Consider the following 17,175-nt stretch of genomic DNA (forward strand, 5'->3'; position numbering starts at 1 on the left):
ACTGGGTGTCTCAAAAGTCCCAGTGCAGCCTTCAGCTTTAATAGCTTAAAACTTCACTAATACTCCGAACCCCTTGTATATTCATAAACATCCACTTTGGATGAACCTGGGGGAGATAAAATAGAGCTTGCCCTTGAGAAGCTCAGCAGAGCACCAACCATCCGGGGCCCATGGGACCTGGACCTGGAGTCAGGGCGAAGGAGAGTTCTCCAACTCGCAGTGGCCTTGGTGTTTAAACGTTGGGTGCTGGCCGGAGGACTTGGGCTGGGCTTGGCCCAGTGGGCCCCGCTGTAATGCAGAGCTTAGGAGTTCTAGTCTGGCTGAGAAGTCCGCCCTGGGCCTTCAGCCTCACCCTAGGCCCTTAAGGGGCGGCAGGGTTGGGGGAGGAGAAGGGGGCAAAATGCCACTCCCTTCCTTCGCTGGTATGTCAGTCCCAGGGCTATTGGGAGGGACAGCTGTTCTCGTGGTGACCATTCACCCTCAAAGAAGACTTAAAGGTTGGTCCCACCCCACAGCTCAAGCTATTTTAGGAACAAGTGGAGAAACCACAGAACTGTTGGACAAACCTGGAGAGGAGGGGAGGAACAGGATGGGGGAGCCCCGGAGGCCATCCTCAGCAGCTGCTGGACTTTGCAGCTCCGATAGGGCTGGGTCCCTGCTGATCGCTAGAGGAGAAAGGTGAAGATATGCTGGCTTTCTGCTGGTCCATTTTTCCTCATCCCCTCCAGCAGGATAATCAGTCTTCAGTGGGGCATTTGGTATTCACTGACTCAAACAAAGATGGCCCACTTCCTCTTGTGACCACGGATATGAGGGTTTACAGGACACATCTTCGTGATCAAGCCATGACTGTTTGCGGAATGGACACTAGGGGGAGGTGTTGGGTGTCTGCTAGACACTGAGGAGATGCAGATCTGAGTACTTACTGAGATTAGTTAGTTACACAGCCCTTTAGAAATGTCCCCAAGAAAGGGCGATTAGTCACCAATGATACAACTTGAATGCAAGTCCATGGAGCCAGGGCTTACAGGGGGATCAGCCCCACAACTTGGCCTCCTTTCCATGGCGCTCCAGCCAGCTGAGACAAACAACCAGATAAGTGATTGACAAAATACTGTAGAAATGCATGCATGGAAAGAATGAATGAATGGTCACTAGCAAGATGCCTTACGGAGTGGGAGTTTCTGAGACAAAAGGTCAAGACTAGGGATTCGGCTGTCAAATCCATGTTAGAATTTATCATTTATGGAACAGCAGAGGATGCTTTGTTCTTGTTAGACCATACCAAGAATATGGTGCTCAGCTCTTGGACACTCCATTTTAAGAGGAGTGTGTCCAAGAAGAAAAGCAACCCAAAATCCCGTCCTGTGAGAATCTGTCGAGGAAACAAACTATTTAAACGAGGACACTCAGGTTGGGAGCACATGAGTCTTCTTTAAGTTCCCAAATGGAAAAGGAGCAAGAGACAGAAATTACAAAATGACAGCTCTCAGCTCAACTTTAAAGAGATTTCTAACACTTAGGGCCATCAGACAACGAAATAGATCGTCTTGCGAAATAATGAGCTCCCTGTAACTGAAAATGTTCATGTCAAGGCTAGAGAGTTCCTTCGCTGGACAGTCTCTCTGATTCCTTCCACTTCTAAAGTAGGGCTTTTGGCCTACTCTTGGTGATGTGGCTACTGTAATGCTTGACTGCACTTATCCGGTGGGAAAAAACCACCTAGAAAGACTACCCACCCCATGTGGCCAGAAGTGCCTTGGGCTGCAAGGGAGGTGGTGATCGGCAGACCTTCAGAAGTCCCGTTGTGGTAACAGCTGACAGAACAGGAATAGGCAAGAGGTGGAGTCCTCTCCATCCATCTCTCCTACCTGCTGCTCAGCGGGCAGCTGTCTAACCTCTAGCTCCCAGGAGGGGAAGGATCTGGTTCCCACACCTGTCCCCAATCTGGATGTGGATAATCCTTTGCCCTTCTGCTCAAGTAGACAGGAGCCAGTGAAGGGTGGGGAAGCAGGCCAGGGAGATAACAGGTGGCCAGAGCACCTGCCCCAAACCCACTGTGTTGTTTATCCCCCTGGCTGCAGGGTGTCTGAGATGAAACAAATGTGGCTACTTAATTATGGAGAGAAATGAAAAGATATCCTTTGAAGAAAAGTGACTGTTGTTTTGTGGGAGTCTCACTCCTGGTGATCCAGTCTTTTTTTTTTTTTTCAATTATCATTGCCTCTTCCTCCCTGTCCCACACCCAGGGTGAGGAGGAAACCCTTGTGACAAATATGCATAATCAAGCATAATCCAGAAATGTCTCTCATTCTGCTCCCTAAGTCCATCACCTCTCAGTCAGGAGGTGGGTGGTGGCATTCTTCATCACTGGTCCCTTGGTATCATGGCTGGTCATTGTGCTGATCAGAGCTCTAATATCTCACACACACACACACACACACACACACACCTGAATCCCCTTCTATGAGGAAGGGAGGGGATGTCTATGCTTAGAGTAAGTTCTCATGTAATTTGTGCAAAAGAGCTCTCTTTATTAAAATCAGTAAAAACAGCTCATATTCCAAAAGATCTTGATGAGGAATTATGAGAAACATTAAAAAGGGCTGTAGTGGAAAAAGAGAAACCAGTGCATCTGAGACGTAAAGTGCCTGGCCACTCCCCCTCAAGGACCTCCCGGCCTCCAAGAGGGTCGGGTCACAAACAACAGTCAAACTTCACAAAAATGAGCCCGAGGGCACTGAGCCTCTGGGAGATATAAATATGTATCCAGCAACAGCCTGGGGGGGGGTGGGGGTGGGAATTGAGAAAAGAAAAACTTAAAATATATCTTTGCCGAGTAGGTGAACTCTCCAGCGGTGCCTATGTACACCTATACACAGGTATGTACAAATTCACTTGTCATGCTTGTGTTTCCCACCTGGAGGGCAGTTAGCTACTTGCCCCCCTCCCCTTGTCTTTTGGGTTTCCAGCCCCTTCCCCTCCCTCGGGTTTACCAAATATAAACTTGAAGAAACTGGGAAGGGTGGAGGAAGTGAGAAGCAAGCTAGGGTTTCAGGATTGAAACCCCCTCCCTGGGTAAGATGATCCCCTCCCTGGGATCTCTGCACAGGTGAGGGCTTAAGGGACAGACCTCCCTGCAGCTGTGGGCATACTGCCCCTGGCTGCCTGCCCACCAGCCACCTGCGTTTCGAAAGCCAATTTTCCCCCATCTCCCATGTTGTTCTGAACCAGCCTGTCCAGGGAGTTGTCACCTCTTCCCTCCCAAATGATTGCATGGGGTAGTCTGTTGACTTTTTCCATAAAGTGCATCATTCCCTTGGGAATCAGAGAGAACGAGGGTTGAGAGGATGCTATGCCAGGAGACAGAAGGGAGCCAACCACCTAAAGTTCTGAGATTGTTGATGGAGGTCTTAGCCTGGCCATTTCCAGCCTCCCTCCTCTGCATGGCAAGAGGTTAGAGCAGCCTCTGGGGTCCTGCAGGCTAATAGTTTTCCAGAAAACCAAGCCATGTGGATGGATGGAAATGGGGGTGGGGGGGAAGAAGGAGAGTAGCCCCGAGGAGTAGCAAAGGACAGTGGGCTTAGAATAAGGAGATTCACGGTGGAAAGGGGCTGGGGTAGAGAAGCCATGGAGAAAGCCCATGTCTCCTGCCCCCTTCCTGCAGCCTTCAAGTACAGCTATAAAGAGCCCATGGCGTGGCAGCCCACACAACTGAATGAAGATAATTCCTTGATGCCATCGTGTTCTCAGCCCCTTTTTCTCCAAGCTTCCTCTTTGCCCATTGGCTTTAAGGGGGCATGTGAACCAAAAACCCACAAAGAGCAAACTCCAGGCCAATCCCACAAAGTGAGTTGAGTTCTACCCCTGGGGCCCCCATAGGCAAGGGGATCTAAGAGATGAGGCCTGGGAGGGCCCAAGGATGTAAGAGAAAATAGGGAGGCAAAGCCTTCTTCCGCTGTGCTGCTCCGAGGTCCCGCGGGAACGTCCGCCTCTGTCCACAATTCGGTCTGGGTCAGAGCACTGATCGTACTGTAGGTCAGCTATCAGAAAGGTGGGCACCTGCTCCCATCATCTGGACTAACACAGGCCTCCAGATGAGCCAACCTGAAGCCCAAAGACCACGTTGCCTCCTTGCAACCTAAAACGTTTGCAGGCCACAGGCAGGGCGAAGAGGCCGGTCCTACAGGCTGAGATGTGCCTATGGTCCAGCCAGGCCCATTGGCCCCAACATACACTATCTGTGCTCTGTCACGTGTGGGCTGGAGAAAAGATTCATTTCCTTCAAAACTAATTTCACATCTGTCGGGGACAGGGCTGGGGAGAAGCAGAGTGTCGAGGGCAGAAAGGAGAAGCCCTCTCCTTCCCGGGCCTAAGAACAGTCTGTGCCCATTTAGGGTCCTTGATTCTGGGTGGAAAGCGAGGAGGTGAGCAGTATGCAGTGTCCTTCCTCCAACCTCTCACCCTCAGATTTCCCGGGCACTGGACGCCCAGACGTTGGCTCCTGGGCTATCACACTGGCACTGGCTTTGTCTTTCCTACAGTTGGAAGGAGGGAGAAAAAAAGTATCAGGGAGCAGGGCAAGTGACTGGCTTGCTCATACTCCGTGGCCCCCCGAAGCAGCCCACCAGGGCCTGGGAAGGGAAAGGGCAGGACCCCATTAAAAAGAAAGGCAAGAAAGAAACCCTGAGGCTCCATCCTAGCAGTGAGACCCAGGGCCTTCCAGCATCCACTGTCCAGGCAGAAACGAAAGCAGACTTTCACCACGGAGGTCAGAGGCTCACCCTAGCCCTCCCCAAACACTCACCGAGGAACATGCCAGACAGACCCCCGAATTCAGGCTGAAATCAAAGCCAACAAAACAGTTTCACTGGAGAGACTGGAGTCATATTCCCTTCCTCTTCCTCGGGGACAAAAGGCATCTGATCTAACTGACTGGTCTAGGCGAAAGAGCCCTGGACCAGAAAAACTCTGCCACTAACTCTCTGTGTGATCTTGGGCACACCTTCCTCTGGGCCTCAGTTTCCTCATCGGTAAAAATGAGATCACTGCACTAAAAAATTTCCAAGGAAGGAAGGTCCTTTTCACCTCTGACATTCTATGGTTTTACTTCTCAAGGATAAAAACAAAAAGAAACAAAAAATACACTTTCTGAGATGGGAAGGATGCCAGGCCAGGACTGTCTGTTACCCTGGACCAGGCAGGCAGGCCCTACTCCTACAGATGCCTTTTTCTTGGCATGGAACAAAAGTATTGCAGTCGGGAAGACCTGAGTCTAAATTCTGCCTCTGACACAGAGTGCCAAGTCAGCTCACATCTCTGGTCTCAGTTTCCTCCTGGGTATAATGAGGGCCTCTGAGGTCACTTTCAGCTCTAAGGCTATTGAGACTCTCTCTGAGAGGTGGGCGCTGGGCTTGTCCCAGAGCTGGACTCCCTTGGAAAGATTCTCCGAGGCAAAAAAAAAAAAACCTGGCTTGCTCTGGCCTTTTAACTAACTCACTGAATGAGTTTGCCCATCTGCAAAATGGGGGTAACAGTCTCTGCTCAAAGGAGATGATGGATGTGAAACTGCCTTGAAGAAATTTTAAAAGCATGATTCTAATAATAAAAATAATTTGTCCTGAGGGAGGAGAACTGGAAAAAGATGGGACATTTGGATTCTCCCAGGATTAAACTTACTGATGGACACGTACATTCCGTGCTGTGGGGAACAAATTCCCTGGGGGCTCAAGCGTGAATCACTCAATTAGTAGGTGAAGTGGATACGGTTCCTTTTCCCCAGTGAGAACTGGGGTTCAGTCCCAGGTCTGTGCCTAGCCCAATTCCTCCAGACCATCCCAGTCAGTGAGCGTCTCTGTGAGCTCCCAAAGTGACTGAGGCCGCCCAAGTGGTTGAGAGGCCATTGTTCATGGCTGAGGAGAGGCTGGCCCTCATGATCTGGGAAGACCGGCCAATGAGCAGGTGGGATTAAGGAGGATGTGCCCTCCCTGCCCATTCATCCTCCTTCACCACGTCCAGGCACACAGCCATGATTACATGAAGGAGCTTCTCACTCCTCCTCCTCTTCTGTAGCCTTACCTGAGGTCTGCAGCTTCCTCCGGATTGAGCTGGACCGGCTAATGGGAGCCCCAGTACTAGAAGAGGAATACGACCGGGCGGAAGACGGAGTCTGGACTGAGCCTCCATCGAACTGGAGAGAGAAAAAAGAAAGCTGGCATCAGCCTGGAGTGAGAGTCAGGGAGGTGGGGGCTGTCCCAGGGCACAACGAAACCCACAGACACAATGAAACAGAGAAGGATGAACCCTACAAGGAAGCCAGTCTGATCCCAGAGAAAGGCAAGAAAACCCAGTCCCAAGAGGGTGGTCACAGGGCCGTTTCTGTTACCTCCAAGTGCTCCTGACTAGACCATGACATCAGCTCAGCCCTCCGTGACCCTGGACCCAACTCCACGGACCTCACTCTCTCAGCAAACTTCAGAGAACACAGGGTCTCGCTGGTGTTCTTTTCCACAGGGGAGACCTGCAGGTGACACAAGGCCTTCATTCCCTCTGCCCTTTCAGCCAGGTTGGCCCAGGTCCCAAATCTGAAGATCCCAGATTTATCCACAGAACTCATGAGTTGGAAGGGACCACGGCAGTTAGCCAGGCCACTCAATTTCTTCAGCTTCCACACAGCGAGTGGCTTGTCTGGGATCTTCCAGAAAGGGAAGCCTCGTGCTTTGAAGAGGCGCCTCTCCCCCATCAAAAAAGCAACAGAAACACCAAAAAGAAGCAAAACTACCACAAATCCTTGCAAGAGAATAAAAAACACCCCCCCCAATAATGAGCAAACCTAACAGCATAAAGACAATCTGAAAAAAAAAGAAATAAAAAAGCAAAGGCAGAAGATCAGAAGACAGATAGACAGAAACAGTAACAACAGTTAACACTAGGGAGTAGGGCAGGAACTTCCTTGGAACATGATGGATAACAGACATGCTCTAGGAATTATAAGAAGAAACAACTCATCGGGGGAAAAAATCACAAGAGGAATTAACAGAGGGACTAAGGATAGCCAAGCGAAATCTTTAAAGTACGCAAATGGTTTGTCTGCTGTGCTCCATAAGGATCTCAGACTTAGAGCTAAGGAGAAATCGAGTCAGCCCTCTCACTTACAGATGGAGAAACTGAAGCAGGGTCACATAGTTAATAAGCATCTGAAGTGGGATTCAAACTCAGGTCTTTTTGACCTCGGGTTTAGCACTTTTTCCACTAGAACACCTAGGCAATGAACCTAACCTCTGGGAATAAACCTAAGTGACTGATTCACCAGCTACAAGGGAACCAATGATCCAGAAATTAAAGAGAATGGTGTTCGGGTCTTATAACTCAGGGAAAATTAGGAAAAAATCTGGCCTGGCCCACCAACACAAGAGTCATCCCGGGAACCAAACTTAATTGTTTGGATCATGCATTTCAATAGTGGGTACAATGAAGAAAGCCCCGGGTCTGAGAGTCCTCAGGAGTCCTGGGCTCTGGTGTCCGCTTGGTGACCTTAGACAAGTCACTTCCCCTCTGAGTCCCCAAGAAGCAAAATAGAGACTTTAATGTCTGGAGGCCAGGGCAAAGAGCATATGAGAAAATAGATACGGAAGAGTTTTGGGAACGATAAAGGTCTCTGGCCAATGCTTTGTTTGCTGGTTATTTCCCCCATTAGACTGAGCTCCTTGAGGGCAGGGACTGTCTTTTGCCTTTTTTTGTATCCCCAGAGCTTAGCACAGTGCCTGGCACACAGTAGATGCTAAATAAATGCATGTTGACTAAAATAATGAAATTAAGTACTATCAAATTAATTAATTATATATAGCACCTTTTCAGCATGAAAATTAATTAAGCCTCTTTCACTCCCAAACGATCCTGACCCCATCTTCATCCTGATGTGGTTTCTGCCCCAAAGTCTGAGACAACTAGGTGGCGAGATAGCTTGAGGGCCGAACGGAGCTTCGAGTGAGGAAGACCTGTGTTAAAATCCTGCCCCAGACACTTAGCTATGTGACCCTGGTTAACTTTTCTGGGCCTCACTTTCCTCATCAGTAAAATGAGGGCATTGGATGAAAGGGCCTCCGAGATCTTTTCCAGCTCTAAATCTGTTATGTCATTGATAAATCTATGAGGTGCATTTATGGATTCCAGTTTTCCAGCTCCAAAGTATTATCCAAATTAGGCTGGGTAAAAAATAATAATAATAATAATAATAAATAATTTTTTAAAAATTAGGCTGGGTAACAGCAGCATAACCAGATTGGTGGCTGAAAGGGAGACTTTTTATTACGGGGTTTTTTACTGAAGCAAGGGCAGGAGAAATTCCTCCCTGACTTAACTGAATAACTTCCCCTGCAGGGACAGCAGGCAGCCTTGGGAAGGGCAGGCAAGGGCCTAGTGCAGCTGGCTTTCCTCATATCGCCTGTGGGCATCTCAGGCCCTTGGGCCCAATAGATGCTGCCATCAGCACCCTGTGCCCGGCTCTGGCCAATGATTGTGGAGGCATGGGGATGGGCCAGCCTTACCCCGTGGACTCTGTTTCCTGGCTGAATCTCTCAGGCTGACCCAAGAGGGCAAAGAAGCCCAGCTCCCTGAACCCTAGAGCCCAGAGTTTCTTCACCTTTGTTTTGTATCACGGACTCCTCTAGTTGATGAAGCCTGGTGGCCCCTTCTCACAATCATGCTTTTTAAAAATAACATCGGAAACCAATGATCTTGAAATGCCATCATGCAAAGACCAAGCAGTGTCCCCATGGGTCAGTCCCCTTTCTCTAAATGGAGCTCTTGAGTCATCATGGCTGTGCTCCTTGGTATCAAGATCAAGCTTACAGGACCCCCCCTCTGCTTTGGGCAGACTCCCCTACCTCTGCACCAAGCTTGGAGATGAGAAGGGGGCTTTTCTAAATGAGAGAAATGCTGCCCCTGGGACCACTATACCATCTTTTTGGTTTGGAGATACTTGTTGGGGACAAGTATCTGATGAACAGCTCTCTGGGTCAGCTGATATCTATCCATTCTCAAAAGGAAACCTCCTGTGCCCTAGAGCTCATAAAAAAAAGGGGGGCACACCTTGCACCTCGTTAAGGAAAGCTCAGAGCTTAGAAAGAAGCAGGAAGCCTCTAACTGAGTGATGCCACATCTTCTGGGACTCCCTCTAACACTGCCATGGTTAGTGGCCAGCAGATAATCACAGCTTGGAAGGATCTCAGAGGCCAACCTGTCCCTGACCATGGATCCCCTATTCAACATTCCCAAGAGAGAACAGGCACCAGGGCATGGGCTTGCAGGGATTTTAGGAAGTGGGGCCAGGGAGCAGCCATGAGCAGCAGAGACACAAACCAAGATGTAGTAAAATAATAGAATAGGTGCACAGAGAAAAAAAAAACTGAAAAGAGGTTCAGATCAGGAGTTCTTCACCTGGGGGTCCCTGAACTTGGCTTGTTAAAAATATTTGGATAACTATTTTAATGTGATTAGTTTCTTTTGCAATCCTATGTATTTGATTTTATGCATTTAAAAGCATGATTCTATTGTGCTGTAAGAAATGACAAGCAGGATGGTTTCAGAAAAAAACTGGGAAGATTTATGTGAACTGATGCCAAATGAAGTGAGCAGAACCAGGAGGACATTGTACACAGTAACAACAATATTGTACAATGATCAACTGTGAAAGACGCAGCTACTCTGATCAAGCCAATGACTGAAGACAATTCCAAAGGACCCACGATGAACAATGCTATTACCATGCAGAGAAAGAACTGACAAGCTCTGCGTGCAGATTGAAGCATACGTTTTTCACCTCCTTTATTTTTGGCGGGGGGCTTTTTAAATGTGTTTTCTTTTATAACATGGCTAACATGGAAAAATGTTTGCATGACTTCACATGTATAATTGATATATTGCTTGCCTTCTCAATGGTAGGGGAGAGGCTAGAGGGAAAAAGAGAATTTGGAACTCAAAATTGTAAAAAACTGATGTTTAAAAATGTTTAATGTAATTGGGAAATATTTAATGAAAAAAATTAAAATATAACTTTAAAAATAAAATACAAATATGATTCTGAGAACTGTCAAGAGGCTTCTCTAGACTGTTGCCAAAAGAATCCATGACACACAAAAAAAGGTTAAGAACCCCCCAAAGTAGGGGGCAGCTAGGTGGCGCAGTGGATAAAGCACCTGCTGCGAAGTCAGGAGGAACTGAGTTCAAATCTGGCCTCAGACACTTGACACTTACTAGCTGTGTGACCCTGGGCAAGTCATTTAATCCCAATTGCCTAAAAAAAAAAAAAGAAAGAACCCCCAGTGGAGATGAACTATTACATGGGAGATCTCAAATGGTCTGTTCAGGGACATATGCTTGATGGCCCACCCCCAACCTTTGGAGATGACATCACAGAGGACAACCATGATGTGCCAACAGAAAAAGAAACACTGTGGACCGGACCCCCAGCGACCCTGGTAACCCACAGTAAAGAAGATCTGAAGAGCTGTTCATTCCATAATGGCTCGGCGTCTCCCCACTCTGCAGGAGGGAGAGCTGGAAAATGTGGGGGTCAGACCAGAGCAGGGGTTCTTAACTTCTCCTGTGTCTGGGCAGTGATGACGCCTACAGACCCCTTCTCAGAACCATGGTTTTAAATACAAAAAATACATAGGATTACAAAGGAAACCAATTATATGAAAATAATGGTGTAATTTTTTTCCCATCTAAGATCATAGACCCCCAAAACATATTCATGGACCTTTTGGGGGGGGTCTATGGACCCCAGGTTAAGAAACTGTGGTCTAAAGAGTCTCTAGTTCTAAATCTGACAACTTATGAGTGTCCTCTGCCTCCAAGAATAAACCAGGTATAGAAAGCACATCCCCAAGGCACCCAGAGGAGATTCATTCGGTCTGTGTACACTTGGTTAATCTTGCTTCCTGTGCCCGAAGCCTCAGGAAGCATCTCCGTCACAGAAGGGAGGAGCCTCTAATTGCTACCCACGGGTGAGGCAGGCAGGGCAGAGCTGTTGGGTTTTTCCCAACCACACCCTTGCTTACGCTGGACCAGTGGACAGCCCTGTTCTCTGTGTCTCCCGGCCTCTCCCACTGGGTCTCACCTGCACCAGCATGAGGGTTTTGCTGTCCCCACTGAGGGAGTCCTGGAGTAGGTAGGTGAGTTTGGAGTTACGGAATGGCACGTGGCCCTGGCGGGACCGAAGAGCAGAGATCACGTCTCCCAGGGCCGACAGAGACTTGTTGATGTACTGGGCCTCGCGGAGCCGACTGCCCTCGGCCCCAGACTTGCCCACACGTTCTGACCCAGCCAGGTCCACTAGGTTTAGCTTCCCTGCAGAAGAAGGTCAGATGAGGATTGCAGACCCCACAACTAGACTGATCTACAAATCAGCCCATGGGCAAGGTAGGTCATGGCCTAGCCACCCTTGTTATCTGAAGGCACTAGATAGAGACCAGAAACTTGAGCTGGACTGAACACGATCTGTTATTCTGCACTACGTTCCCTTGCAAATCTGCAGAAGAAAACTCCCAGGAGCCCCAATTTCAGGTTCATTTTTGGAACTGGGATCACCGGGTTACTTGGGCCCCAGCAGTCAACATTCCCAAAGGCATAACTGAGGGACAGCAGGAACAGCCCAGACACTGACCAGGCCAGCTACTCCCTAACTCAAAGGTGAGGTAAGCAGAGTCCCAGAGAGAAGGAAATAAATCCTCTGGTGTCAAAACTCCCCATCCTCAGCTTGGCTTTGTGTTCTGTAGGGGCAGTGAATTGATCATGGTATGAAGCCAGGAAAGTGCCACCAAGTTACCTGCTTCCCTATTCCCACATAGGTCTCCCGACAGAATTCTCGGCACCCATTTCCCCCGGGCCTCCGCTGGTCCCCTTTTCCCCTGGGGTTCACGCCTTCAATCTCTCCACTCTCCTCTCCCCCTGCCTCCAATCCTCCCTGCCCCTGCCTCCATCCGGCATACTCACCAGTGGTCCGAAGCCCCGTGCTATAGTCAGTGCCCCGGACGGTGACGATTAAAAGGGCGTGGGACCGAGAGCTGTGCTCGTTGAGGTTGGTGAATTCAGTGGTCCGGTTGGTATGGCCAAACTCAAATACCTGAAAAGGGACAGAAGCAAAAGGCTGCTATGCATTGGTTCTGTGGCCTTCCGGGTAGGGTGTCACCAAGTGACTCTGACACCCAACGCAGGAGGCTTGATGTGGTTAACAAAGATTCCTTCTTACTCCTTCACTCCCATCCCTCTTCTCAGGGATACACACCACGACTCCTTCCCCCTAAATGATACATCGTGTGTGTTCCAGAGAAAAGGGACGAGAGCGAAGGGGAAGGAAGGCTCCTTTCCCTGGGACCGCTCCTAAGCCACGGGCTCCATCTCTGAAGCTACCGTGCTAATGAGTTAATTTCCCAAGAGGAAGCTGATGGTCCATGAGCCAGTTTGTAGTCAAGGGGCAGATACAATTCACTGGGGTTCCAATGCTCTCTGGGCTTCCTCTGTTCTCCCTCTCTCCTACGGAGGAAGGAAGCCAAGTTTCTCTGCCCCTCTTTGAAGACTTTAACAAAGCTGGCTAGCTGGGAAGGACATTATAGGACAGCTAGTATCAGCCTCTGATTTACAGGCAGGGAAACTGAGGCCAGAGAGGGAAGGTGACTGCCTCCAGGACACACGGGGAAGTGAAGGACCACCGTCCCAGGTAACTAAGTATCAGAGGCAAGGTTGCAACCTGGGTCTTCCCACTTTAAATACTCATTAATTAATTAATAAAATGCACCTAATGCCCGTCCGCCTCTGGTATGGGCCTGACTGAGGAGCACCAGCTCATGTGCCTTCACACACCCTTTCCCTCTGTTGATTATCTCTAGTTTATTTTGTTTATAGCTCTCCCGCACGTAGCTGTTTAACAGTTGTCTTTTCCCATCAGACTGGGAGCTCCTTAAGAGCTGGGACTGTCTGTCGCCTTTCTTTGTATTCCCAGCACCTAGCATGGTGCCTGGCATACAGTAGGTGCTTAATAAATGCACATCACTGACTGACTGACTGACCCTCCCAGTCTGGGGAGAAACAACTGAATTCAAAGTCTGTCCCTAGGACTTGGCCAGTGAAGCTGGAGTTTCCATCCCAGGACAAAGGTCCTCCCCTGAGTCCAATCCCCAGTGAGAGAATGGGGCTTCCCATTCCTATGTCCCTACAGACCCTGTTGATGTCTTCCACGCTCTGCACTTTGAACTCCGTCAGCCCTGGCACGTACAGCTGGCCACTGCCGTCGGGACACAGCTTAATCTCCAGCTTCTCCTGTGGCTCCTTTCCCAGCAAGTCCCTGGAGGCGTGAGGAGCAAGGCCGGTCAGGGCCCAGCTCCACCGTGAGCCGCCTCAGCTGAAGAAGCGTGAACTCAATTCATTTTTCAAAAACCAGAATTACAGACCAACCTCTGACTTATTGTCTAAAGCAGGAATTTCTGGCCTTCACTGCCCCTATTGGGTGTTGGTCATTCTTGACTCCAGTGTGCTGGAGGGAGAGTCTGAGCAAGGCTTCAGAGGAACTAGAGACCCCTACCAGAGTTTGGAGTCTAGGTCCTAGGGGACCCTCCTCCTCACCCCCATCTTACTACCCCATTGGCCGGACAAAGATTGACATCACAGTCCCGAGAGGGGCAGTTTTGTTCCACCAAGGTCAAAGTCCCTGGGGCTCTTCTCAGAGAAGCTGGGTCTGAAAGCACCCCAACCCCCCAACATTCAGCTATAGGCTTCCCCGTTCACCCAATTAAAGCCTAGGAGGGTTTGTCTCTTCACCTACCACCCAACTCAAAAAGCATTTATTAAGTCCTGATCCAGGCAAGACACAGTGCGGGGCATGGGGGACACTGCGATGAAACAATGACCCTGTCCCTACCCTCAAGGGTCTTACAGTCTAATAAAGGAGGATAAGAGACAATGATACAAGGTGAAATAGGAGGGACAGCGCCAAAGGAGAGCCAGGCAAAGGACTGTAAGACATTTCAGAAAGCTCAGGGCATTCTGAACCAACAAACAGGAGCATTAGGAGTTCTAGAATTTTAAGGTTTGCAAGTACATTACGAATTTTCATTTCATCCTGATGAGAACCCTGTGAGGTTGGTACTGCTATCATCCCCATTTTACAGATGAGAAAATGGAGGCAAAGAGTGGTTAAATGACTTGTCCAGGGTCACATGGCTGGTAGTATCCTCTTTAAGACCCAGGGAATGAGAAGGCCCAAGGAAACAAGAGCTATCTAAGACCCCGATTGTTTCCTTTAGAATTCCCATGTCAGCTCAGGGCTCCTAACATACCTGCCTCACATTCTTTCTGTACTGACGGCCACAGAGCAGACCCTAAAAACCACACTGATCATGGAATCTCAGAGCCAAAAGGGCCTTCAGTGGCCATTTAATCCAACTGGCACCCGGACAGACATACCCTTCCCAGCATCTCTGACAAGTGGTCACCTGGCTCCCACCCGAACACCTCTGGGACAGACCTCTGCCTCTCCCCTATTTTCCCCCTGGAAAGCGCCATCTGGTAGAAGTCTCTTCCTTGTATCCAGCCCAGCTCTTCTTCCCTCGCTGCTCCCGCTCTCCACTGCAAGAGGGCTATCCATCCCAGAGGAGGTGTGCGGGGCACTGAGGCCTTCCCTCCCGTTCCCACCATGCCCCACTACCTGAGGGCTTCGTTGTAAATCTCTGCCACGCTGACCGTGATGGTGTACTCCCAATCTGATGCCTTCTCCTGCACCTCGGAGAAGAGCAGCTGAAGGGCCCGCTGATTGATCCCCGGGTTTTCAATCGTTCCCTGGAGGGAGAAAGGGAAGCTCCCCAGATGAGATTTCTCCACCTTAATTAAGCTCAGGCACAGACCATTGAAGTAGAAATTTGATCAAATCCAAATCTTCTGACTGGCATTCAAGGCTTTCCACTAACTGTACTGACCCAAGCTCATCCTTAACACAGATTCTCTGCTCTAAAATCAGAATTCAGGACAGCCAGACTCAAATCCTCCCCCTCTGTCACTCACTACCTATGAGACCCCAGGGAAGCCACTTAGCCTTTCCATGCCTCAGTTTCTTCTCTGGAAAATGAAAGGGTTGGCCTAGATATCTCTAAGGTCCTTTCTGGGTCTAAGTCCATGATCTTACAATTCTTCCTCTCCTACAAAATGCCATTCTCATTCCCACCGCCATGTTTTTGCTCATCCAGAATGCCCTCTGTTGCCCCTCTTCTACACCCAGTCAAGCCCTGGCCACCCTTAAAGGCCTAATACAAGCCCTACATCCTCTGGGGAGCCTTCTCTGACTCTCATTTCTGCCTTCCTAGGGCAATTACTGTTTGTACAACACAGCTGAGCACTTAATGACATACTGCCTTGTATTCAATCAATCAATCAACAAATATTTATCAGGCATCTTCTATATGCCTTTTCCCTGTGCTAAGATATCTTCTGAGGGATTAAACCAGCACAGGAGGAACTCCCTGTGCTTAAGGATCTTGGCATCTACCTGAAAACCCAAGACAAATTAGAGACACAAAACAATTAGAGAACCAATGAATAACAAGTGGACAGGTGAGTACTAACCGTGTATTTTTGAGTACAGTGTACCTTGGGGGCCCAGCAGCTATTCAAAAGGCCTAATACAATATCTTGCATACAGTAGGTGCATAAAAAATGTTTAGTGAACTGAACTGAGTCAATCAGCAATGCTTGGTTGCAAATTCAGAGTGGAATGGGATCTGGGGGATGATCTAGGCCAATCCTCTCATTTCACAGAGCAGAAACTGAGGCCCCAGAGACTTGCCCAAGCTCATACAGATGGTAAGAGGCAGAGATGAGATCGAAGCCCAGCTCTTCTGAGTCTGAATCCAGAGGGCCAGAGCAGCAGCAGAAGACATTACTGTTCTTTGGTTTTCTCTGTGTGAGTTCTGCCCTTTCAATTGGACATAAAACTCTCTGAAGGCAGGGACCATATCCTCCTTCTCTCCCCCACAGGGTGGCCTTGCACAGAGCTGGTGCTTTGGAGGGCCTCTTCGCTGGAGTGCAATGAAGAGGAGAGAGATTTGCTCACCTCTGTGCTCTCTTCCCATGCCTTGATTCAGCCTGGCACGCTCCCCACCGAATCACAGAGCAAGAATGGAGGCAGTTTGTGGGGAGGGGGGAGACGGAGCCCACGAGCATGAATAAACGAGCAAAAACGCATTTATGAAGCACTTGCTGTGTGCCAAACTCGTGCTTCTAAACCTTCCGGGCCCAGGTCAAGTTTCTGTGAAACTGCTTCATCCGGAAAGGCCTGTTTCTGCTTCTCTTGCCCCAGATCTCAAGGCCCTCCTCCTGGGCCAGCTGCCACTCCTCCTCCCACCCACCCACTCTCCTCCTCTCACCCACAAGAGCTGAAAGCACCGCTCTACAACTATGAACACTTAAAAAAAGTTAAATAAGCCCAAGGGATGGGTTTCATTCTTTCTCTCTTCATTGTCAGGAAGTCCTTCCTTATCGCTAACCTAAATCTCTCATGCTGCTCGCTCCCGTTGGATTCAGGGCTCTTCGGAAGGGAGGACAGGCAGACAGCCCTTTATACATTCAGGATCGTCATTCCCCCTCACTCTTCTCTTCTCAGACCCAATGATCCTAAAACCTCTGGCCTTCTCTCATGAGCTCTGGACCCCCCAAAGCTTTGGACATCTTCTCCATTGTGAATCTCCACCTACCTCCTCCTTGGACCACGGAGCCCAGACAGAGGCCCAGTGTCTTAGGGAGATTCCAATCAATCCCCCAGTCAGTAGACAGCCGTATTTGTTCCTATGGAGATGGCCAGGGCTGTGCTAGCTTTCAGAAATACAACCTTGCATGGCTGCATCATTCCCTCAAAGGCAAGGACTGGCACTTTGTGGCATGGCCAATGGGACAGGCACTTACTTCCCCAGTGTCCCCTGACCAAGGCCTGGCTGCCTCCTTTCAGTCACAAGGGGCATATGGTTTGACCCTCTGCTTCCCATTTATGCTATGTCAAGTCATCTTTCAAAGGATCCTACATCATGAGAGTGTTATTTGTACTATCAGCCTCCCAGATCATGGTGGGGCCTGGCTCCTACTACACACGAGACCTAGCACAATGCCTTGAATACAGTAGATGCATAATAA

The 17,175-nt window shown here is 49.3% G+C and overlaps 1 protein-coding gene across 10 annotated transcripts in view; it reads right to left on the reverse strand.

Moving 5' to 3' along the window:
• Window positions 1–2,513: 2,513 nt before the first annotated feature.
• Window positions 2,514–17,175, reverse strand: part of KIFC3 (kinesin family member C3) — a 90,071-nt gene continuing 75,409 nt past the window's right edge. For all 10 annotated transcript variants that reach the window (XM_020963628.2, XM_020963633.2, XM_020963627.2 and 7 more), the window contains 7 exons: window positions 14,705–14,835; window positions 13,222–13,345; window positions 11,998–12,127; window positions 11,123–11,352; window positions 6,386–6,520; window positions 6,079–6,190; window positions 2,514–4,538 (listed from right to left, as the gene is read on the reverse strand). In XM_020963628.2, coding sequence (XP_020819287.1) covers window positions 4,513–4,538; window positions 6,079–6,190; window positions 6,386–6,520; window positions 11,123–11,352; window positions 11,998–12,127; window positions 13,222–13,345; window positions 14,705–14,835 — 888 coding nt within the window. In that variant the 3' untranslated portion in view covers window positions 2,514–4,512. The remainder of the gene's footprint in view (window positions 4,539–6,078; window positions 6,191–6,385; window positions 6,521–11,122; window positions 11,353–11,997; window positions 12,128–13,221; window positions 13,346–14,704; window positions 14,836–17,175) is intronic.

The sequence above is a fragment of the Phascolarctos cinereus genome, unplaced genomic scaffold, assembly GCF_003287225.1.
Source record: "Phascolarctos cinereus isolate Bilbo 61053 unplaced genomic scaffold, phaCin_HiC Scaffold_2;HRSCAF=192, whole genome shotgun sequence".
Taxonomy (NCBI): Eukaryota; Metazoa; Chordata; class Mammalia; order Diprotodontia; family Phascolarctidae; genus Phascolarctos; species Phascolarctos cinereus.